At 35.7% G+C, this 25314-nt stretch overlaps 1 protein-coding gene across 11 annotated transcripts in view; it reads right to left on the reverse strand.

Moving 5' to 3' along the window:
- The window catches only part of Pard3 (par-3 family cell polarity regulator), a 575898-nt gene that overhangs the window by 233396 nt on the left and 317188 nt on the right, over positions 1-25314 (reverse strand). For 7 of the 11 annotated variants that reach the window (XM_090319126.1, XM_090319121.1, XM_090319125.1 and 4 more), the window contains 5 exons: positions 21249-21374; positions 18949-19331; positions 13190-13329; positions 10727-10855; positions 8493-8531 (listed from right to left, as the gene is read on the reverse strand). In XM_090319126.1, coding sequence (XP_090175252.1) covers positions 8493-8531; positions 10727-10855; positions 13190-13329; positions 18949-19331; positions 21249-21374 — 817 coding nt within the window. The remainder of the gene's footprint in view (positions 1-8492; positions 8532-10726; positions 10856-13189; positions 13330-18948; positions 19332-21248; positions 21375-25314) is intronic. The other 4 variants (XM_090319128.1, XM_090319127.1, XM_090319122.1 and 1 more) reach the window with 1 other exon arrangement.

The raw sequence follows: 25314 nt of genomic DNA on the forward strand, positions 1-25314 counted from the left end.
GATTTCAATCTTCAGTGTTGGCTTTTTTATGTTTACTGATTGTTCACATTTCCATAACATTTTCTAAAGGCTTAAAAATCTCACTTTTCCTACTTGAAAAATCAAGACAAGCTGACTGCATAGATGAAGAAAAAATTTAATCAAGTTGGAATCATTTCCCTGCTGCCAACCACACTCTGAATGGAACAATTTCATTTATTATGAAAACTGCAGGATAGGAGAAACAATCTTCTTTTTTCAGCTCTCTTATCAAGTCTTAAGTCATTATTATCATTAAAACCATTAAAGCGAGGTATTTCACTATTAATCCACTTTGCTCTTGACATGAGATTGAAATTAGTGCTGGCTTTTAGAACTTAATTCTTTGGCTGCAAAAACATTAAAAAATCTGCTTTTCAAAAACAATTTAAAATGCAATATTGTTGAGAATATCCATGAAGACAGAGTTGTGTGTACATCGCTACATTATGACATAAAGTAAAAGCTCATGTTTCTATATGCTCATTACTCCATCCAAATTCTACGCCTTTTCAACTATTCCCTGAGTAAAGTTCTTCATAAGCACAATGTCCAACTCAAAGTTTGGTTGTATCTGTTTGGTTGAAAATAGAGTACTAAATGATTGCTGTGTGGTAAATAGCACCACCACCATGTAAAATCTACTAGAAAGGCAGAGATAGAATGAATGTTTTCTCTAATTGCCAAACTCTTTTGAAGATGGCTATTCATCAAGCACACAGTGTGAGAATCTTTCATTATACCTAAGTATATTTTGTATGATGGTTTCCATGAATTCAACCAACCAGTTGTTTATGTATTTACTTATTTTGCCTACTTCTTCACTAATCCTTCTTTCTTGTATTATATTAGGGCTTGAATATGGGGTGTTGCAATTGCTAGGTTGATAATCTATCTACCACTGAGCCATACCTCCAGCATCTCCATTGGCTCTTTTTGTCTTTTAATGCTCAGAAGACAAAGGACAGTTCAAATGAACTTTTCAGAAATAGGAATCTGAAAGGTTATTATGAAAGTACCAAGACATGTGAAAGGGTATCAATGGATGTGAATTAATGCACCTTCTATCTGGCAAATATCATGTAGCCCTTTTACTAATTACAATAAAAAAGAAAGTTATTTCTCTTTCCACTATTCTCTCAGAAAAACAGACGAGACACACAGTCACATCCACCGAGACGAGAACATTATTCTTGGTATTTTCCATCATGTCCTCATTTTCCCTCGTCCCTCAATAGTGATGCCAACAGCTAGAGGGAATCTGGCTCCATGGCTACCCTTGGGGGCTCTAAATCTACAGCAACCTGCAGTAGTTTCCTCTGCCGATAAACATGAAGGCAAAAGAAATATAGCTGTACACGCATATGATGATAAAATTATATAAGAATGTATAGTAACTGTTTTGGGTCTCTGCAAAGAAATAAATGATTCAGCAAACAATCTATTACGCAACTAAAATGCACTGATTTCTCACATAAGGTCTGTCTTCCAATGAATTAATATCTTTAATGCATAAATGTATGATGTGTGATAAATTAATAATTAAAAGATGATCATTCTCCTACTAAATGGGAAGGAAATGTGAACAAGTCATTCACTATAGAAAGAGAAACAGACCACTGGTGGCCCATGTCTGTAATTCTACCTAGTCAGGAGGCTAGGATCTAAAGACTCCAGTTCAAACCTAGCTCAGGTAAGAAAGTCTGTGAAATTCTTATCTCCAAGTAACCAACAAAGCATGGGAAGTGGAGTCGTGACTCAAAGTGGTAGAGGGTTAGCCTTCAGCCTTGGGAGTGCCAATACTCTGAGTTCAAGCCCTACAACCAACCAAAAAAAAAGCCATATATATATAGAGAGAGAGAGACATATATATAGACAATAGAGACAGTGTGATAAAATGGACATATTCGTGCAAGGCCTGGTGATGCGCACTAATAATTCCAAGACTCTGGAGCCTGAGGCAGGAGAATCTCAAATTTAAAGCCAGCCAGTATGAAACAACAAGGCCTTCATTAAAAAGAAGTAAATAAATATAGTCACTCAGCATGGAGATTCCTCAAAACATTAGTTATAAAACTCATAATCCTAGCTAAGCTACTCAGGAGGTTGAGATCTGAGGATTGAGGTTCAAAGCCAGCACAGCACTAAAGAGTCTTATCTCCAATTAACCACTAAAAAAACCGGAAGTGGTGCTGTGGCTCCAGGGATAGGATGGTAGCATTGAGCTGAGGAGCTCAGGAACAGCACCCAGGTACAGAAAAAGCCTCACTACTGAAAAAACAAAGCAACAACAACAACAACAAACTTGCAAATGATTCAGCCATACCACTTCTGATGTATGCCAAAAAAGAAGGAAAAGTTAGCATGCACTAAAGACATCTACATACCTGCCCATATCAATTACAGGACTGTTTACAATAACCAAAATTATAAAATCAGTCTAAGTAATAGAGATAAATGGATGAAAAAAGTGTGGAATGCATCCACAAAGAAGTGTTACTCAGCCATTAATGAGAATGAAATTATGTTATTTGCTGGAAAATGAAAAGAACTGGAGATTGTCACGCTACGTGAAACAAGCTATTTCCAGAAGACAAGTGTCATATGGTTTTTTATTTGCTTTGTTTTTTTCTGTTTTGTTTTGTATTTTCTCCTTTGTGGGAGCAAGGGAGAAATAAAAATCACAATGATTAAAGCAGAGAGAGGTAGAACTACTAGGGAGGAAGGAGAAGAAGAGGTAAGGAGGAGAGGTGATACGAGAAGATGTGATAACTATGGTCATAGAACAATACATGCACACAAATGTCGGTGTGAAACTCCTTATTACTAGAATTCAATAAACACCAGTCTTTTAAAAATAGGTATTTTTCTATTGTTGGTAAATTAGTGAATGACTAAGTAGAAAAAAAAATCAACAGATCATGCTTATTATAATCCTCCATACTTTGTGTAAGACTTAGTCTCAAAAGATTCTGTTAGAAAAAGCTGACTGTGATCATGTACAGAAATCTATAAAGGAGTAGACTTCTTTAAAAACAACGAAAAACATAGATGGAACTATGTTAAGATATATCTACACAGTAGTCTAAAATTCTATCTTTAAAGTGGCTTGGAAAAATATTTAAGGACGTGTAAGAAATGATAAGTTTTTCTTGATGCCAGCACTAGAGTTTGAACTCTGGGCATGGATGCTTTTGCTAAGGTTTTTTACACGAGGCTAGCACTCTATCACATGAACTTCAGCTCCACTTCTCAAAATGGGTCTCTATAACTGCCTAGATATCTATCACCTATAATTAGCCTCATAGCCTCTTTTTATTTCTGTTTTATTTCTGCCTTTCTGTGTCAGACAGAAACTTCACCGGGAGAAGTCTTCTGGGGGTTTCTAGATTTCCTGGGAGGTGACATTTATTACAGTGAGGGCAGACTCTGAAGATGACACTAAGAGAACAAAAGGGAAGAGTGGCCTTGTATTTTCAGACCTGAAAGAAAATTTTACATGGAAATTCCACATTAAACTATGTGTAGACATTGCAGATCACAAGAGCAATCCTTAGCATTTCTAATTAACAGAAAGATTTATAGAAACTGTCTTGGCTTTTGTTTTGCATGAAAGTTTTGGCTCAAGTTTAAGTTTTATATACCTCATGTGTGAGGTATATGCATATTATTTATATTTACATCTTAAGGCTACATTTACATCTTCAGCAGTACATAGGAACTGAGAGAAATATACAGAAGAGGGAAGAAAGCTATATACCAAATGTAGAAAAATAGAAAAATGGAGGTGAAAAGTTCTCTCTGTTTAGGCAATTCAGTAAAATGAATTACACAATAATTAACCCTGAACAGTCTTGTACATCTAAATAGCCTTGAATATCATTTAAGGATTTTGACTGGGGAAAAATTAAGAAAGGAATAATTTATTTCATAAACACACACACGCACAGGCATAGATAGACACATGCACATATATGCACTTACACACACAACTTATTGGTTCTCTTTTTCCTCAAAACCATAATATTCTTAAATATTATTAAGTATGATCTGAACAAACTTCATATTTTACAACAACAGAAAGCGGCCCAGGACATACAGTAAGGCATCAACAGGTCTCTGTTAAAGAATTTCAATTCAATTTTGCACGGGCTATCTAAAGATTCTACTTTTCACTATCAAAAATTTACAAAATATTGGAAGAGGAGACCAATTAATTCTTTAAGGACAAATAACAAACAAATACCAATGAAACATCAGAAAAAGGAGGGGAGAACTCTATGATATAGAACCCTTTGTAAAACAGGTAGGGCTTTGAAGCTACCAGCCCAAATAGGCAGTGAAAGAGACAGCGTCCCAGTTATGGAGATAGCACTCACACACCAAGTCAGACACGAGAGGGAGAAAGGCAAAAACTGACCTAGAAACAGTAAAGACAATCACTGGCATTAAGCACATATTCTAGCAGAGTCTGCATGTAATCCATTATTAATATAAATGAGTGAGATGGCTCATTTCTTACCGCATCAACTGATAGAATGCCATCTGAGCATAGAACTCTTTATTTATTTGTTTTCACAAAATTCAATCATACTTTATCAACAATCAACATAAAAGCCATATTGCATTACTCTGAACTACACACACACACACACACACACACACACACACACACACGTGCACGCGAAAATATATTTTCTTTTCTTTTTCTTCAGTTTCACATACCAAACTGTTCCACTACAACCAACAGTAAGAGCTAAATTCTGCCCTGCAGATTCTGGCATATGAGAGAATCTGAAGCCAATCTTGACTCCCAAATTTGGAGCACACTAAATTTAATTCTTTTTGCCTGTGCTTTAAATAGAATATTACCAACTAAGTCATGAGTATGATAAAGTGAAATAACCTGCATGAAGAGCTTAGCACAGTAACAGATGAATAAATGTCAGCTCTGATAGAATTGCAGTGTTATATGCATGTGAAACTTTAACAGAAAAAAAAAAGTATGGTCTTAGAGCCTGTATAAATCTTAACGTACATCGTCCTGGGGGGGGTGTGTGTGTGTGTGTGTGTGTGTGTGTGTGTGTGTGTGTGTGTGTGTGTGTGTGTGTGTGTGTGTGTGTGTGTGTGTGTGTGTGTGTGTGTGTGTGTGTGTGTGTGTGTGTGTGTGTGTGTGTGTGTTTGCAGGAGGTAGAAGGAGAAGCACTGTCCTAAAGGTCAAAGTGGATAGATGATGATTTATTCTAAAACCAACCTGAAGGAAGTTCACAATGAAAAGTAGAGATTGGACTTAGATATTATTGGAACATTTTCTCTCTTTCTGGGCTTAAGGGTGGGGGAGGGGGAGGGAGGGAAGGGAAGTAGCCTAGGCTTTCATAAATTGAGAACTTCAAACCAAAGAAAATCACTAACAAACAATAATAAAAACCACAACTTGAGTTCCACCATGTGTCAACAACTGGCATTGAGTGGCCACTCCACCTTACAGCTCTGCTACCAGTCTGGCTAGGAGAGGGGGAAGAAGGCTATGGAGAGTGGGTGTTTTTTGTTTTTTTGGTTTTTTTTTTAAGCATGTTTAATACAGAAAATCCTCTTGATTCTTGGGAAATAAAGGACTTTAAATATGCACACAAAATTTGAATTGCCTCTATTAAATTTTGGCAGGAGACACTGGGTACTCATGGAATTACAACTTTCTGGGATTATGGTAGTAATTCCTAGCTGTGCTCTGAATTTTATTTTGCTAACTGTAACTGAGCAATTATAAATCACTGATGTATCAGTGAAGCATTGGAGGGGTATAGATCTAAATTATAATTAATTATGTTTGCAAATTATCTTTTAAATAACTTTGTGTGTGAGCAGCTATTGAAACTGTTAACCTATACAGATACTATTCATGCCAGCTTTATAAAAAAGAACAAAAAGTTTGACCTTTGTCCAATAAATTGCTAAGTAATGTCAATAAATCACAAATGAGTCCTATGTGGCACATCCAATCTGGCTTCAGACAATTGTCACTCCAGCTACTAATTCAAATTCAGAACTCTCAACAGAGATTTTTTTTTTTACAGAAATATTATTATGGACTATTAGCAATTCAATGTCATAGCATTAACATTAATGCAACTAAAAATGTAAAGATATGAAGAAAGGTAGAGACTCAGATCTCTCAGTTTTTTAGTAAAAAAGAAAATCCTTTTAAGCCCTTCATTATCTGAAATGTTATTGAATAGCACAACACAAAAAGAAGTATAGATGTCATAGGACACACAAATTAAAAAACAAAAATTGTTTGAAACCAGCTATGCTTTAGTTTAGAGAAACTCTTATTTGATAAAAAAAATTAATAACCATTTACAATCCTACATCAGATACACAGTCATGCATAACCTACTTTGTTCTGATGGTGGCTGGCAGTTGCTCTGGCATGGAACCCTGAACATACAGGATTCTGAGTTTGAATGGATCTAGCATTTCTAAAAACCTACTTCACTTGAATGGCTGAAACATAATTGTAAATTGTCAGTTTCCCGATATCATCATTTTCTATATCAGACTGTTTTACATCTTAAAGAATATAGTTTAGGTGTGAAGCCACTTTGCTTTCCAAAATATTCTAACCTATTAAGGTATTAAACCATAAAGGAATGGCACTTTACCAAGGAAAGCATTCTGTTTATACACAGAGTATTTGCTCTATTATGTGTGTGGTTCTTAGTTTAATACCCAGCACCAAGAAAGTAAGTAAGCAATTTTAAAACTGAGCCAGCAGTGGTTGTAAATATTTAGTAATCCATACTTCATTACTATTTTTAATATGCATGAATAAATATACACCACACCCCTGCCAGAATCTTTACCCTGTTTTCTTCTTTTTGTGGGTTTTGGTTGGTTTGTTTTGTTTTCCCAGTTCTGGGGCTTGAACTCATGGCCTGGGCACTGTTCTTGAGCTTTCTCAAGGCCAGTGTTCTACCACTTGAGCCACTGCATCACTTCCAGCTTTCTCTATGTGGTACTGAGGAATCAAACCCAGGGTTTTGTGCCTGCTAGGCAAGTACTCTACCACTGGGCCATGCTCCTGGTCTCATTAACCTCTTTTAAATGATGAATATTTCCTGTTGCAGTACGTCTTATACTCCATTTAGTCAGTAAAATAAATCTGCTACTCTCCTCCAAATCTAGATCCTCAGCATTGTATATTTCATTAGCTATCACTTTTCTATTTTACAAACAAAACTTCAAAGTTATGACTTTTTTTTTTTTGCCAGTCCTGGGCTTAAGCTCAGGGCCTGAGCACTGTTCTTGGACTTTTTCAAGGCTAGAGCTCTACCAATTGAGCCTCGGCACCATTTCCGGCTTTTTTTTTCTATGTATATGGTACCGAGGAATCGAACCCGGGTCTTCGTGCATGCTAGGCAAGCACTCTACCACTAGGCCAAACTCCGGCCCTAAAGTTATGAATTTTTGTAATCACATTTCTTAATATGTAACAGCCTCAATGTGTGGTGACTGTCTTTAACAGATTTCCCTCTGAGGTCTGATTTGCATTCCATTTTTAGAATGATGCAACATTTGAAAATAGTATCCTGTTTATCAGTTCAAAGTTGCCTATTTACAAATCTACACAGAAAATCAAGCCTGTTAATTATATTATTCAAGCCTTTTATATTCTTACATTTTGTTACCTTAATAGGACATCTTTGAGAAAGATATGGGCTAACATTACCTGCTGTGGATAAAGTTTTGTTACATGTTCCCTCAGAACAGTTAGGAATGATAGGTTTCTGTGCTGTGTGGTTTGATATACAAAAGATCTTGACTGTTAGAATTTCTACCAGGTAATATTAAATGTCAATAAAAATGCCTCTTCAGGTCCCATGAATCACATCACTGCAGGCTGAGGAGGCAATTCTTGCTGTCATTGTGTTAGCTCTGCCTAGTGAAACCCAGCATATCCTGTGTTTCCAGGCTGAATAAGATACATCTCCCCAACAACATACAAGCATTCCTGCAATTTAATCTGGATTGAGTGGGGTTAATTTTTATTTAGAGAAATTATTCCCTTTATGGTTATTGTGACAGCCATCTTTACCCTAAGAACTAACATATCATCTTTTATCTTTCCTCTTCATGTCATATTTTATTGTAATGTTTATCAAGTTATTTTAAGGTCCCCCAAATTTTACAGCAAAGTGTAGCATTTCATGAGGACATACTTTGCATGAGCTAAACTACAACCTTCTAACCAAGTTTCAGTCCCTCATATGAACAAATACGAATGACTCCAATCTCTCTCTTTTTAGGCCTGCTTGAAAAGTAATCATAAAACACTGCATTTGGGGTATCAACCACAAGTCATGACCACTTTGGCAAAAAAGGCAGGATAAATAACTTCAAATTTGATTAGTAAGAAGTTCATTTTATTTATCATTCCAATGTCTCTACATCCTGCAAAAGACGAAAGTTCTTACCGTTTCTTTTGGAACCTGCATCTGGCTTGGCTCTGCACTCTAGAAGAATTGAAGAAAAACATAAATACAGACTGACCAAAGCCATCTTCAACAAACGGGGACACAATGCTTTCAGCTTAAAGGCGATTTTGTAAAAATCTACAAACTATATGAAGGGCAATTGATTGTATGACGGCTGGTTTATCACTCTGCTTTCCAAGTTTCCACTGATGTTTGTGGTATTCAAATGGGGTTTTAAATTTTTTGGGGGTGGGGACTTGTTCTTTCCTAGTATATTCTGAATTTACTATGCGCAAGAAAGCAAGTGTCATCAAACTGATTTACTAATCATGGTACTGCTTCTAATTTTGCTTTTAATTGTCCCAACCAGATCTAAGTTTTAAAATACAGGATTATCTGACAGCTAGATAAAAATCTGCGCCACAAATTTTCTTTAACATATTACATTGGAAATAAATGTGATCTTTTTTTTTAAACATACTATCGTATCTTTCAAGGTTGGTACCTAGGCTTATTTTTTTCAAGACATATTAATAAAAGTATTTACACTAAAAGCTACAGAACTGAAACCAAGGCACCTCAGAGAAAAAAGGGTTGCATTAATTGGATTTGAAGATCGTTTTTTAAAGTCCTCTTTAAGTTTTCAGAATCGTATTCTTCTAAATCTTGAAAAGCAGCTGCAATATGCATAATAGACTGACAGCCTACTGGCTCATTCCTTAATGAAAAGCTCACAAGCAATAAATTAAATAACCAAGAGAAAAAGAAAAGAAAGAAGCAGCAGACGGGAAAAACAGAAGCCTGGAAGATCAAACTTGGAGCAGAACCTGAGCAAACAACCTTGGGCTGGCTACATGCTGGCACTGGCTCTGGGAAAGCTGATGAAGAGCAATGCCTACGTTTGGCAATCTAATAATGCTAACCAGCACGGCTTGGATCCACCCTAGATGAAAGCTTCGTCAAATCCCATGGAAAGCTTGGTAGTAGTTGGGTTAGTGCTCATTTACAATTTAATAGAGATATCTCCAGATTTAGGATCAGGTGGCATTTTAAGCACAAAATTGGATAGCAGTGGGGGGAACATGGAAAACAGAATTAAAACTGAGAATGATGCATTAAACATTTTTAAATATAAAGAAGTCTTCATAATTTATTCAAAAACCAACCTAAAACAAATGTGCTCACTACTTCTCAAACCTACCCCAGCCTGGAATTTCCACAAAAGCACACAAGGATTTCTGTGTATAACTAAGGGACAGGGCATTTCTCACTGAAATTTACCTTTATTTTTAAGAAATATTTATACGAATAAATACAATTTACTCAAAAGGAAGTATTTTATTTTTCACTGACATTTTTTTAATCACCCATGAGACATCTATACTTAAAGTTACAGCCTAAGCAGATTAGGTAATGATTTGGGAAGTGCTTTCCTAAAACCTTTCCACTTAGTCTAGTTTATACTGATCAACTGCTATTTAAAGAAAGCTGAAAGCTAGTTGAAAGAGATACCAAATACTCAAGACACCTCAAGCTGAATAGGTTTTGAAATATTTAAAATACTACTTGTACTTGAAAAAAACAATGTTTTCACTATAGCAAAAGATGAAGGTGACTCATTCAATCATGTCATTTTTGTATTTAAAGGAAATCCAGCACATTTTACAGAAAAATATTCAGAACTAGGTTGCCACAAATACCATACAATGAGATATACAGAGGTAAGTATAGAAAGCAAAGTTGACAAGTCAGAACGTCTTCATTCATTTCTTAATGTCATCCCAAATAAAGTTATCACAACTAGTATTAGCCATGAGGCTTTTTTATTTTTAGCAACAGTATTATTTTTTTAAAAAAAGATATTCCTTTTTATACAACAGTAAGCAAGCATCTTTGACTTAGCGACATTTGCTGTGAAACTATGAGATGTGGAACTCTGCCATATGTAGATGAAAAGATGGCAAGATTTCAACCATAGCATTTGGACTGACAGCTATGTACATTGATAAGCACTTCATTATCTAGAGAATATCCCATGCCCTGATTATCAGATGTCTCTACATTAATTACAAAACATATGCATTTCTAAATGTTTGTGCTGGATTAGGACTGAAGGAAATGAAAAATACAGAAACTCCTTCAGAAGGTCTCAATAAATAGTCACTACCAAGTAGCTAACCCAGATCCCTGGCTCATGGGCATGATAAATCTTCCATCTCTCTAAATTTACACACCAGTTCCCTTGGGTGGAAGGCATCTTCCTGTCGAAAGACCAGAAGGTTCACAGTCCCTTCCATCTTAGTGCTTCTAAGCAGGGAGACAACTTCTTCTTGAGATTTGCCAGCTAAATCAACTCCATTTACCTAAAACAAATGAAGTATTTTCAGCAGCCATTCTGCACAAGAGATAAGACATCATATCCAATGTGAAACATAACTTATTCCATACTGAATTTAGCCATAAGCCAGTAATCATGAAGCCTCTTTGGCAAGATATCTTGAAGTAAGCTAGGACGTAATAAATCTTTTAGTGTTCATTAACAAATCAAAGCTACAACCACCAGGCCATTAAAACGTAAGAACAAACAGAGATATCTCAAGTATCAAGAGCATGCAAAACTTATTGACTTTGAACTGAAGTGTTTTAGCTGACTGGGTATTGCAGATTTTTTCAAAACAATATAAGGAAAAAAGTGTCATTCTTAAAAAGTAGTTATACTATTATGAATAATATTTTGATATAAACATTTAAGATGTAATGGCAATTTGTGGGCAATTAAGAAGAAAATTTACTAAAAAGTAAATATTGCAGAAAAATCACAACAAAATAACAAAGTTTGGGAGGGGAAGTAATATTTCATCTCAAGGTTTTGTTTTCTTTTGGCTTTTAGCAGCACTGAGTCTTAATGTAGAGCCCTGTGGCTTGCTAGGCAAGTGTTCAATGGCTTGACCTATGGCATTAGTTCTTCAATTCTGCCTAATTGTTTTTGAGGTAAGAGTCTCATATTTGTGCCTATGTTGGCCTTCAAGCACAACTGCCTCTAAGTAGCTAGATTATAGACATGTACTACCATACACAACCTTTTGTTTTTACCTCTCAAGGAGATGAAACTACAAGCATGAACCATTGTATCTGCTCATTTTTTATTTTCACTTTTTTATTTATATTTTATTATCATTATAAGAGTATTTGAGCAGGAACAAGAGTTTTAGGACAAGCAGTTCTAAGGAATTCTCACTGTTCTTATGTGACAAGAAGTACAACAGTTTCAGAAAGCCCTATACATAATTCTTTTAAAAAAATCCCAATATTCTTTCTAGATGAAAAGTAATTTATCCAAGACAAATAGTTTTCATTTGTAATAACAAAGTTTTATGTATTTAAAATATGATTTATAGGGGCCGGGAGTTTGGCCTAGTGGTTAAAGTGCTTGCCTAGCATGCATGAAGACCCGGGTTCGGTTCCTCAGTACCACATACATAGAAAAAAGCCGAAGTGGTGCTGAGGCTCAAGTGGTAGAGCTCTAGCCTTGAGAAAGTCCAAGGACAGTGCTCAGGCCCTGAGCTCAAGCCCAGGACTGGCAAAAAAAAAAAAAGAAAAAAAATATGATTTATAGTGATCTTGCATAATTCCACATGCTGTTAATAATGCATTCTAGGAAAGAGGTGATGATGATAGGTTTACAGAAAGTGAAAAGGTCCTAGATATTAAAGGAAAAACAACTGGGCACTTCTATCAAGTTCAATCAGTACTAACATAAAATTAAATGACAACAAAAAATGGTGTAAGAAATTATTTTTCAGATTAGATTCAAATTCCAACTAAGTCTCTTCTAAATATAGAAAGTCATGACTACAAACTTAGACTAACAATAATGCCCTTTAAACTATGCTGATAGATGTATTGGACAAAAAGGAAGAATGTAAGATTTCAAGAATCAATGTTGACATGGGAAAAAAAACAAAAACAAAAAACCAGAGAAGTTATTCTTTATTTCCTTTAATTTAAAGAAATATTCTGGAGAATTTTGCAGGAGGACCTAGTTTCTATCGTAGAAGGACAAAAATGAACCGAGTAAATTTCCTGAAGAAAACACGAAGAAAAAAAAACCCAACAAAGTATGTGTCTTGATCTGATCCCCTCTTTTTCTCTGTGCACAGATCAGATCTTCTCACAAATAGAAGCTGGGTATAAGTATATATTTCCATGATGGTCTGAAACATCACTGAACCAACAATGACAGAAAAACGTCATGAAATGTAAAACAGAAATTCTTCAAAATCTGTTTAACTTTTGTTGACTTTTGTCTCAATTCATTCTACATGATATTTCAAACTTTTCAAGACACAATGTCTTCATTTGCTTCTTCATTTGTCTCTGTTCTGATTACAAAACAGCTTTTTTACATTGTCAGACATAAATATAACACCATAGATCAAAATAACCCTATCCACATTATCTGTACAATGGCAAAAGGTTATCTTATCTCATAAACCAAATGTCTAAGGAATCCAAACTTTGTAAGTAATCTACATTACAATGAATCTTCTCATTAAACAATGTGGGAAGATGGAAAATAGGACACAGATACAGTGTTTTGTGATGCACACCTCCGCTAAAGCATGTAATTTCCTACTTGCCAATAAGTGTTCAAAACTGACTTACAGGCACCTTAGCAGACATTAGAAGACACTCACCTCTATCAGCCTATCTCCTGCCTTAAGTCTACCATCTTGGATGGCAGCTCCGCGGGGTAGAATGTTCTTCACATAAATTGGAGCTGAGCCACCTATTGTCACATCTCGTGAGGTGATGCTGAATCCCAAGCCTTCTGTCCCTAAATACATGGTAGAGAAAAGTCACTAAGTAAATTAATATCTTGATATTATATGCATATCATCGAATGAATCCATTATTGTTCTCTACCTGAACTTCACATTTTGTAATGTTAACAAGGGACCCTATTTTTCTCTAATGCTTTAAAAGTTCGAACATGTTTTTCAAAAGAGACCCAATTACAAAAGGTTCAAGTGGCTTATCTATCAAAAGGCAATAATCTTTACCAATCATCTGAAAGACAAAAAAGCTTCATGTAACTACGTGTGCCAAATTTTCAAAACTCAATTCTGTCTTTAAGTATGAACTTAATTGCTCAAAGAAAGGAAAACTATGGGTCTTACAATTCTTAGTACTTCAAAAAAAAGTTTCATCAAACAAAAGTGATACTTAGATTTGAAGAGAAGAGGTGGACAAGTGAAAGGAAAAAAAAAATCCAGGGAGATGAAATAGCAAAATAAACAGTAGCAGACTCCAAACAAACCTCAATCACAGCGATTTGCTGGAAGCTTGAACCACACATCTTTGTCAAGTTCTTTTCTAATTAACCTATATCTTATTATACATACCCCATTCACCCCCCCAAAAGCAAATTACTAAGTAAAAAGTTTATTTCTGATCAGGGCTACCCAATCTAGAATCACATTCCTGTGTTTAAAGGTATTGAAATTAATGAGGCATTTGTAAATTACTCTCTTGCTTTCTATAATTTAAATTCTTAGTTCTTTGACAGATTTCTTGACAAGCAATCTACTAAACAAGACAGTGTAGAAAAGGGGTTAAATGTCAGTACAACCTACATATAATAAGCCAAAATGTGATAAGGAAAAAATGTGGAGATAGTAGTAAATTTCTAATGAATCACAGAATTCTCATAATGCTTCTAATAAGGAGTAATCTCTACCTAAGCTTTTTTAAAAAACAAAGCTAAACCACAACAAAATTTGGCTTCTTGCATATTAGGTTTTGTTTCAACTACAACTCATATTAGAAAAATAGTTTCTCATTATAAGAAGGGATCTGTAAATAGAAAAAATCTAGAAGTGCATATAATTTGATGTACTTATTGTAAAGCTATGGAAAAAGTGTAAAAAATTAGTAAGCGGAAAATTATTGATGAATAAATTATGGGTTAAAGAAGAAACAGAAAACAGAAATTAATACTCAGAAATACCTACAACAAGATCTACACAAATATTTCCAAGTGCAGACGAAGCATTCATTTATTCTAGTCTAAAATTACTTTGATGTGCCTGAACTGTTAATTCATTCAATCTTCCATGTTGAAAACTGGAATGGCATATTGTCTATATGAAATTTTCCTAATTATTCTTCTGGGACTTTTCCATATGTCTCTGTGCTTTCAAAGAACTCTAATGACTTGCAATAACATTTATTAAGAATGAACTCTAAATTATTCTTTTGCAATATTAATTTGTTGAGAATACAAAGACTGACTGTTATGCGAACCTCAATTCTATTAAAATATCAGCAATAACCCCTAAATCTGTAAGCTAAAACTTCAGGCAGTGACCTTTAAGAGAAAGATAAATAGATATCAATTTTCATTTAGCAAAGCCAACAAAACATTTTGTTCTGACTGAAATAGATTACTGACCTTCTCCTCTGACTTTATTAAAAAGCTAATTTCTACCAAAGAACAGGGTGTTTCACAATTCCAAAATGACAGTAAATATTAAGAAATCTTAATTATATGAACAAGAATACTGAGGCTATCCTATTTTGCCATATTATATGACAGAGTTCCAAAAATATGCCAGAGTCTTTATCCTGAAGACTTCTTAGCACTAAAATTACTAGGAGTTTGAATAATTGCTGTCACTCCAAAGAATGTTATTTTGAACTGAATTTAGAGTTAACACTAATGTGCAATGTTATTAATGTACTTCATTTTAAAATTTGAAATGTTTCAGTCATTGGAAAATACTATGGGCTAGCTATGATGAAATCTATTTAATTCTCAGGCAAAGATATCTCTATTTAGTCCTAAACAAAGACAGTCAACATTCTTCTGCTGAGTTAATTATAGTACATATAACTTATGTTTCTGTAAAATGTCTTTAAGTATTGGCAGCATGCACAGACAGGATGTGCTTTTCTGTGTGTGTGTGTGTGTGTGTGTGTGTGTGTGTGTGTGTGTGTATTTCATTCTTAGCAAATAACAATTAATACACAACCATGTAATGGGCGCTGATGGCTCACACCTGAAATTATAAGTACTTAGAAGGGTGAACACTAAAGATTTCAGTCAGTTTAAAACCAGCCCAGGCAAAAATGTCTGTGAGACTCTCATCTTCAATTAACCAGTATAAATACAGAAATGGAGGAGTGATTCAGGAGATAAGAGAATCAACCTTAAGGGAAAAAAACTAAGCAAGCACACACACACACACACACACACACACACACACACACACAAGAGGCTGGGGACTTAACATCATTTAGATTACTCAAGATCAGAAAAATATTTAAAAGAAAATCATTGCTTCCAATTTTCTTATGCAAATTCCATTATACATTTCTAAATGCTATTGAAACAATACTGCTAATTCTAAGATTAAAAAGAATTATTTTTTTGCTGGCAAGTACATTTTCACTCCATTAAAAAAAAGTTCACATTAACTCAGGGCTCCAGTGACTCAAGCCCGTAATCATACATACACAGGAGGCTGAAGGTTGCAGTTTGAAGCTAACCCTAGCAAGAAGACTTATCTACAATTAATTACAAAAAAAGGGGGGAGGGAAAGAAAGCAAGCAAGTACGTAAGCAGAAGTGGAACCATGTCTTAAGTAGGGGAAGAAAGCAAGCAACCAAGAAAGCAGGCAAGCAGAAATGGAACTATATCTCAAGTAGTGGAGTGTTATTTTTGAGCAAAAAAATTCAGGGATAGTTCCCAGGCAATTTGTTGAAGGCCCAGGATTGGTACACATTTGCAAATACACATATGATTGTGCATGCGCACATACACACAAACAGAGTTCACATTGTATTACAAGGTGCTATATCTACTGTATGAACACTATAATTAAACCCTTCCTTTAGTATAAAAGGGAAACAGTACTTTTGAAGTAATATTATGACAAGGGTCAAACAAAATCCTATACCTTTGGAGAGAGATTCTATGTAGAATTTTAGCTTTTATACAGTTATATTGGTGATTCTTGAAATATATATTTTTTGGTTTTGACCTTGAGTCTGTTCTTCAAGTAGAGGAAAAAAAGAGAAGGATTTGATCTTCCTGTAATTTGGTAATGGGCAGAGACAGAATAATCTTCTGATTACATACCTCTTGTATTTACAAGGCACAGAAACAAGCTGTCACCTCCTGGCTATGTCACGCAAATAAATGGAGCTTGAAAGCCAATATGAAATATGCAATGAACATGGCTGTGCTGGTGGTATTAATTATTTGGGTAAACATCTAGGAGTGGGATTGCCAGGTCATAGGGCAACTGGGTCATATGAGGAATTCCATACTGCTTTTTTTTTTTTACATTCCCACCAACAGTGTAGTAGTATTCCCTTTTGACACATCCCTGCCAGCATGTTATTATTTGTTTTCTTCATAATGGTATTCTAACTGGGGTGAGATGGATTCTCAATGTTGTTTTTATTGGCATTTCTTTTATGGCCAGAAATGTTGTTTACCATAGCTAAGATATGGAATCAACCCAGATGTTGCTCAATGAATGAATGGATCAAGAAAATGTTGTATAAATGCACATTGGAATTCTATGCTTCCTTCAGAAAGAATGGCATTGCCCCATTTGTAAGGAAATGGAAAAATTATATTAAGCGAAGTAAAGAACACCCAAATAAACGTAGGCTGTGTGTTTCCTGCATATGTACTATCTACAATCTGGCTATAAATCTACAAGGTAATCCAATGGATTGTAAAAGACAAATAATTCCACTTGGATACGATTAATTAAACAGCACTCTAAGCATTTACATAAGGAGAACAAGGGAGGATATCCTTAGGATAGCAACAAATGATGCTTAATGCAGTCAACTCCAAGAAATGGAAACAAGAAGCTTTTTTTTTTTTTTTAAAGCGTACTGTTTGTGGTTTTATTTTCTCGTTTGGTCTAATTCCTTGGTGTCATTGTTTGTTTGCTTGTTTTAATTTTCTGTACCCTTTGTCTTGTATATACCTTTATCTGATTTGGAGAAGGGATAATGGGTAAACCAATCCCACACTGATACTCAATAGATGTCTACCACATTGGAAATGAACTTTACAAGTTGCAGGAGGGAGAGGGAGCAGGGAGGGAGGTCAGGAGAGGAAAACAAAGGAGTGATAACACTGTTCAAAAAGAAATGTGCTCATTACCTTATGCATACAACTATAACTCCTCTGTTAAAAAAAAAAAAGCCAGTAACTAGAAATAAGGAACTTGTAATCCACACGGAGTTTAATGAACAAATATGATTTAGAAAGGAAAGTGCAGCTGCAGAGTTTACAAGTTTGTAAACACCGTCCCAGCCAGGGGCCAGTGGCTTACACCTGTAATCCTAGCTAATCAGGAAGCCGAAATCTGAGGAAAAGTCCCCGAGACTCTCCAATAAAAACTACTTAGAAAAAAAGCCAAAGGTGGTGCTGTGATAAGACAGCTAGCCTTGAGCACAAAGAGACTCAGGGACAGAGCCCAGTCCCTGAGATCAAAGCTCAGAATGGCAAAATGGAATGCTGTCCCAAAAGTAAAGAAAAATGGTTTGATACCAGGAGACAGAAAGTGATGCAATAAGAATGCTGCTGCTAACCATGTAATCTAAGGAAATCACTCTGCATGAATTTATATCCAATACAGAAGCTGGCAGAGCACACAGAAATATTTTATGTAATGACACTATTTTGAAAGATAGAATTATAAAACAGATCAAAATCCTCCACTAAAATGGACACAGCCAATGTGTGTCTCCATGCTTGATGGAAGCCTAACTAAGAAGGCAGCATAGCCTTGGAGACTTCAGTCACCAAAATGCTAGGGCCAGCATGGTGTAGCTTTATAGTCTTCCTTAAAATCTATGTCGAGACAGCAAGTAGCCGAGTCCACAGCAAAATCCTCAAGGTGGTTCTGGGTTTGGACAGCAAGGCCAGGAAATAAAATGACTGCCATCTATTATCAAAATCCCACTGCAACATACTCGACTTCTAGTTCCTTAAAAACTCATGCTATAAGTTTTGTACTTTTATTTAGAGGCCACAGATGAATCTGTGAATCATAAAATGTAATTTTAAATAGGATGTTCAAAATCAAGGTACAGCTGATTGGGTAATGGCGTCAGGCTGCAATCCATTCTGGAAGTTGAGCCAGGAAGCTGAAGTCAAGGACAATTTTGGATATATAGTAAAAGCCTCTTTCTCTTTCTAAAACAATTAAACAGCCAGTTGCTTTTCACATAGTCTTACTTGAGTTGTCTTACTGAAGTGCTGGGCTGGGAGGTGTTGCTCAGCAGAAGAGCACTTGCCCATGAGTATACACAAGTCCCAGAATTCCGCTCCCCATCACCACAAAACATAACACAAGATGTGTTCAGGTCATTACTATTTCGTTGAAAGCAATTGCAGCAAAAAAATAAATATGGCAGGTGATACCTTTCTTAAGCTGGATATTGAGCCTCTTGCCTACTTTTTTGGTGCTATAACCACTGCTTGCACTAGAACTGAACACATTCTGCGGGGCCAGCACTGGGGCAGAGGGTGGTTTGGCAGAAGGGTGTGCACTGTGAGGTAGTCGCGGGGGAGTGTCTATGTGCTCAGGTGGGTGGTTCAGTCTGGACATTCTCTGCGATGAGGGAGGCCCAGCACTGTTCACACTCCTATTGTCTGCATATTGGCTGTCCGGGCTGAAACGGCTGGAATAGTAGTTGTTCTTCTCGCTTTGGGAGAGTTGTTCGTACTGCTCCTTATTTGCAGCAGGGACCACATGGAACCAAATGATGGGTGCACGCATGGCTTGACGGAACATATGTTGTGCTCTGAGGATGAGGGGGAAGGAAAAAAAAATGGAAAATTAGCAAACGAGGATTGGCAGACTAGAAGATATCATGAGTGTAATTAAGTATACTAATTAAGCAATAAGAACTGACAGGCTGTTGAAACTGAAAAGCAAAATTCTGATAACCCATTTATTAAGTTTGCAAGCTCTGAGATAAGCAGAGCTGTTTCTCCAAATATAAATTTCTCATTCTCTCAATGAAAAATGGTAGACCGGGGCCAGGAGTTTGGCCCAGTGGTAAAGTGCTTGCCTAGCATGCACGAAGACCCCGGTTCAATTCCTTGGTGCCGCATACACAGAAACAAGCCGGAAGTGGTGCTGAGGCTCAAGTAGTAGAGCTCTAGCCTTGAGAAAGCCCAAGGACAGTGCTCAGGCCCTGAGCTCAAGCCCAAGATTGGAAAAAAAAAAAAATGGTAGACCTATCTATGACAATAAAATAGTGTGCCCGCGTTTTTAAATTAAGTTTCTTAAATACAAGCATACTCTAATTTTAATATTAACAAAATCAAACACAGCCTTTTCTCTTATAGTATTTTCCTGTACAACTTGTAAAAATCATAGGACTATTTGAGTTTTCAAAGTAACAAATGTCTGTATATTTGGGAAACTAAAAGAAGCAACTAACTATTCATTATGAACTACCAAAATTAATTCAAGTATGCAAAAATCCCACAGTAAAACAGCACTGATGGGTGGCTCATGCCTGCAATTCTACCTAATACGGAGGTGGAGATCTGAGTATTGTGGCTCAAACCCAGGCTGAGCAGGAAAGTCCATGAAACACCCCCAATTAACTAACAAAATGCTAAAAGTAGATGTGTGGTTCAAGAAATAGAGTGCCAGCCTTGATTTAAAAAGCTAAAGGACAACATCTTAGCCCTGAGTTCAATCCTGACACAATGTTTTTGTTACGTTTTTTTTTAAACCACAAACAATTTCCACAAGTCAAACAAACAAAAAACAATCCACTGAAACACCTAGGGATGTAGCTCTGGGTAAAAAAACACATGTTTTGGGGGGGCTTTTTTTTTGTTTGTTTGTTTGTTTGGGTTTTTTTTTTCGGGGGGTGGGGCAGTCCCGGGGTTTGAACTTAAGGCCTGAGCACTATCCTTGGACACTTTTTTCTCAAGGCTAGCAATCTGCCACTTGAGCCACAGCACTGATTCTGGCTTTTTATAATATATGTGGCACCAGGGACTTGAACCCAGGGCTTTGTGCATGCTAACCAAGCAGCTGCCACTAGGCCATGGTCCAGCCCAGAGCACAGGCTTTGCATGTACAAAATTGTGCAGCCCTTCAGGACAGGAACTGACCCAGTCAAAATTATTCAAATGTTACCAGCAGAGTGGACCCAAGGCTATGCCATCTATGGGGGATGCCATATCACGGTTCTCCCATCACCTCTCACAGCTTATCAGTTTTCCAGTCAGTTCTCTCTTATTTCTTTAATAGGAAATAGCCATGTTTTAAATGAATAGAACTGAGTCACAATAAAGAAAATCTGAATAAGGCGCAATATTGTGGTTTAAAGGAGCCCTATTTACTTGTTTATACTGAGACATTATATGCAATGAAGTTGGGAATGTGAGTATAATACAATGCAAGTATAATACAATTGGGTACAGTGGTAAACTTTTAAAAAGTGAGAAACTAGCAGAATTGTAAAGCCAAATTCAGGCCCATAATATTTTAAAAAGCACTCTATTGCTCAGATGACATCCTGAAATATAGTCTAATGGTAGTAATTAACTTGAGTTGGATTAAAATTTTAAAAGCTAGATAATGGCATAAAGCACTTCTCTTCAGTACCCAGGATTCTGACATGCTAGGGCATGGCAGCTGACTGCACTCCAGTCTCCCGTGTCAAGGAAAGACCACAACTCAGCCTCAGACTTACTGTTCAAATCTTCTATTTCGAAGGTCACCATCATTAATCCTGACAATGCAATCATTCTCGTGGAAAAGGTTCTCTTGTTCAGCTTTCCCACCTTTCTCCAGTCGTTTGACTAACAAACCCAGGGTTCTGGAATATTAAGAATGCATACGGTTACACATGTAGTATTTCTATTATGTACAATGCCCTAATTGCTTTAATGCTGGCACCATATTTTTAAAGACTCTTTTATAAGAGGAGGCATTATTCATAATTAGTCTATTTTTAAATGACACTAGGAAAGAATTCACAACTGTCTAAAATGATATGTAGAAATGGACACTTGCAATCATTCTAAGATACATTTTCTAGCTTGCCAGTATTACAACTCTGAAGCCAACTGTAAAAGGCTAAGAAGAAGAAGAGATAGAGGGAGTGGAACTGATTAGAATATATTTTTAACTATGTATGGAAAGGCAACATAAATCCCTTCCTTCTCCCTAACTTCCGTAAGCTCATATTTTTCAATGTTCCAAATAGAGCCTGCTTACCACTTCGGTGGTTATCACAGTGTGGATCACGAATGAGCATATTGTGAATGACTTTGGCTGTCTTGTTTGGTATCCTGCTTATTACAATCTATCCCTTTCTGTGTAGAAAGGCAATCAAGAATGGCTCACCTCACTCTAGGGAGGTTTGAGAAGGTTAATACATGCTAGGATTCTTAACTAAGGTAAGTAATTTGCTATCAGTTTAATCTGAAGGAAAATGTGGTAACATCATATCAAATTGTGACAGTTCACCAGTTACACATGCAAGTTAAAGATTAAAGGAGAAGTCTGAATAAACTTTTTAGATCCTTGGAGGAAAAGTAAGAAATACCAGTGTCATTTGTTTAGAACACAAGCTTCTTTTTTTCCTTTTCAAAAAATTATCTTCAGATGCTGGAAGTTTGACCTATTGAGAGTGCTTGCCTAGCAAGACCTGGGTTTGATTCCTCGGTACCACATACAAAGAAACAGCTGGAAGTGGTGCTGTGGCTCAAATGGTAGAGCTCTAGCCTTGAGAAAGCCTAAGGACAGTGTTCAGGCCCTGAGGTCAAGATGATAGTCTGGCCAAAAAAAAAAAAAAAAAAAAGACAGAAATTATCTTCAGCCTAGCAAGTGCACCATCTTGGGTTTGATCCCTAGTACCAAAAAGAAAAGACAAAAAAAATATATTTTTTTTCTTCAAAGAGTTGTACAACAGCATTTTGATTTAATGTGTCCATTTACATGTGCAATGTGTGTTGATCAGAGTCATGTCCCTTCTGTCATTCTCCCATCTCTCTTATCATTTGTCTCCACAAGTTTCCAAATACTATTTTCACATGTCGACTTTGAGTGTTAGGACTTCATTTGTCAACTAGTTCCTCTTTCCATTCATCTACTCCCACCTGTTAGGCTCAATTTCTTAGTTAGGACATGTTTTCAGCTTTCTGATATTTGTTTTTGTTAAACTAACTGATAAATGGTCAAGGGATTCCAACATGGAGTCTCACTCCTGTGGGTACTATCCCTTAGTTGGTTTTACATACACATATTTCATTTCAGATCTAATATCCACATGAGAGAAAACATGTACCCTCTGAGTCTTTCTGAGCCTGGCATACTTTATTCAGTAGATGTTTTCCAGGTCCATTCATTTCCCCGCACATCACATAATATTATTCCTAATAGATGAATAAAATTCTATTGTATGTGTAAGATAAAAAGAGAAAGACACACATTCTCTTGGTATCATTGGATATACAGCTACCGGGTGGTTTCCATAATTTGGCTACTGTAAATAGTGCTCCAATAAATATGAACATACAAGTGCCTCGATTGTATTCTGACTTGCAATGTTTTAGATAAATATACAAAAGTAGTATTTCTGAGTATTAGAGTAGTTTTTGTTGTTGTTGTTGTTGTTTTTTAAGGATTCTCCATACTGATCTCCATATTGAATGCACTAATTCACATTCCTACCATGTATTATGGTCTGCTCTCCCTTGCATTGTTGCCAACATTTATTGTTTTTCATGGCAGCGTGTTCTATGTCTCCTGGGACAAACAGTAAATACATTTTTTGAGATGTAGGTGTTTATAACTAGTTGTGACTGTTATTATTTACATGTTGATTGGCAAACATTCTGTGTTATAATTCCATTTAAACTTAGACTCCCCTCTAAAGGCCAATATCAAAATTTAGAATTCTTCATATATTAAAATTGAAGACACTACAATTCAAAACCAATTCTCTACATTTTCTAGTAAACCTACAACTTGCAATACCCTGTGTATGCTTTCCAGTAAAAATGTTCTCTAACAGTTATCTCTTCCAAACTTTGGCAGTAATTATTCTATCTTTTCTAGAACTATTTATCTCATTTGCCTGTCACATACACACCTTATCTCTACTATTGCATTTGTAAGCTCCTAGAAGATGTAGAAGATGGGATTCAATAATATATACTCAAGCACTTAGCTAGTAGTAAGATCTGATAAATGAAACTGAATGAATAAATGATTGAGTTTAGCTGAGGCAGACAAGTCTCATAATTCCAATATGCTTTTACAATACAGAATTCAAGTCAGCAGAAAATACTCACAGAGCTTTTTTATTTCCACTAAAGTAACATTTATCCTAAAGATGTCATTGAACTGAAATAAACTGAAATAAAAGTCCTATTTCACTTTATATTTTGTGAATATTTATAAATTTTTCAATTCAATTCATTGTACTATTTATTAACCATGTTAAAGAGATATTATACTAAGACTGAGTCTATCAAAGTCCAGGGAGAACAAAAAGAAAATGCATAAATTGTTTTTTATATATTGATTACTTGAAATTCATGTCTATTAGTGTTAAATTCTAAAATTATTAATTGTGAGTGGTTAAAAGCAAATGTGTAATTTTTGCTTTCTTATTCCTACATGTAATTTTTGCTTTCTTACTATTACATATTGGAACTAAGTAAACATGTGAAAATTTCAACTAAGGGAGGAAAAGTGGGAAAAAACATGGGAAGAGGTAGCAATGTTCAATGTCCTTAATATGTGGCTATTAGATCCAAACAGTACAAGAGCAAGGACTCAATATTTGCATACCCATTGCTATGGACATGGTATTGGAAATATAAACATAACTACATAGACATAAAAACCTATGACTCTATAGACATAATGTTTTATTTCATAAATTAATATGTATCTATGATATGCAAACCCTTAGCCTAATTTTGATTATGTTCAAAAAACTAAGTACCAGTGGTTGCATATAGAGATTCCCTTCCTGAACATGCATTTGTTAAACACGTCATTTGAAATATGATGTAAAAATCAATGATAATAAATTCTTTAGTTAAAAAAAAGAATGTACCCACTAACCGATGAAAATAATTGTAACCCTCTATACATCACATTGAAAATTAAAAAAATATTTTTAACTAAAAGGCAAGCAACATCAGAAATTTAAGTGTGTTAGCTCATATTTGGGAGGAAGAGATTTTATATGATTCTATATAATAGGTCAGCTGAACATGGTGTGATGTGCCTATAATTCCAGCGCTCAGGAAACAAGGCAGGAGCATCACAAGTTTGAGGCCCATGAAACCGTGAAACCATGTTTCTCATCTTACAAAACAAAAACAAAAGGGACAAAAATATCTAGGATTCTAATGACTGGATAATATTTATGTGAGAAATCAAATCAATGCTGACATAAATGGAATGAGAAGTGATTTAGCTACTTGAGCTTCACAGAAATGATGAAAAGAACACCCTGGAATCTAAGAGTCCTCAATCATCTATAGTTGATACTAACACAACCACGTGTATGCTGGCACACCTATTGCAAAATGCTCTTTGTGCAGATGAAAACCCCTTATTTATTTTCCTGTATGGTAATGTTTAAAACCAAATCTGTCCACATACACCATGCTTGGCTCAAGCTCACATTAGCTTCCTACATGCTGGGATTGCATGTGTACATACAATGTCTGACTCACAGGAACTCCTTTTTAAAGTGAATGCATTCAGTCCTTATAATAAAACTGTGTCTCACT

Source organism: Megascapheus bottae, chromosome 26, assembly GCF_031878675.1.
Source record: "Megascapheus bottae isolate mThoBot1 chromosome 26, mThoBot2.hap1, whole genome shotgun sequence".
Classification (NCBI taxonomy): domain Eukaryota; kingdom Metazoa; phylum Chordata; class Mammalia; order Rodentia; family Geomyidae; genus Megascapheus; species Megascapheus bottae.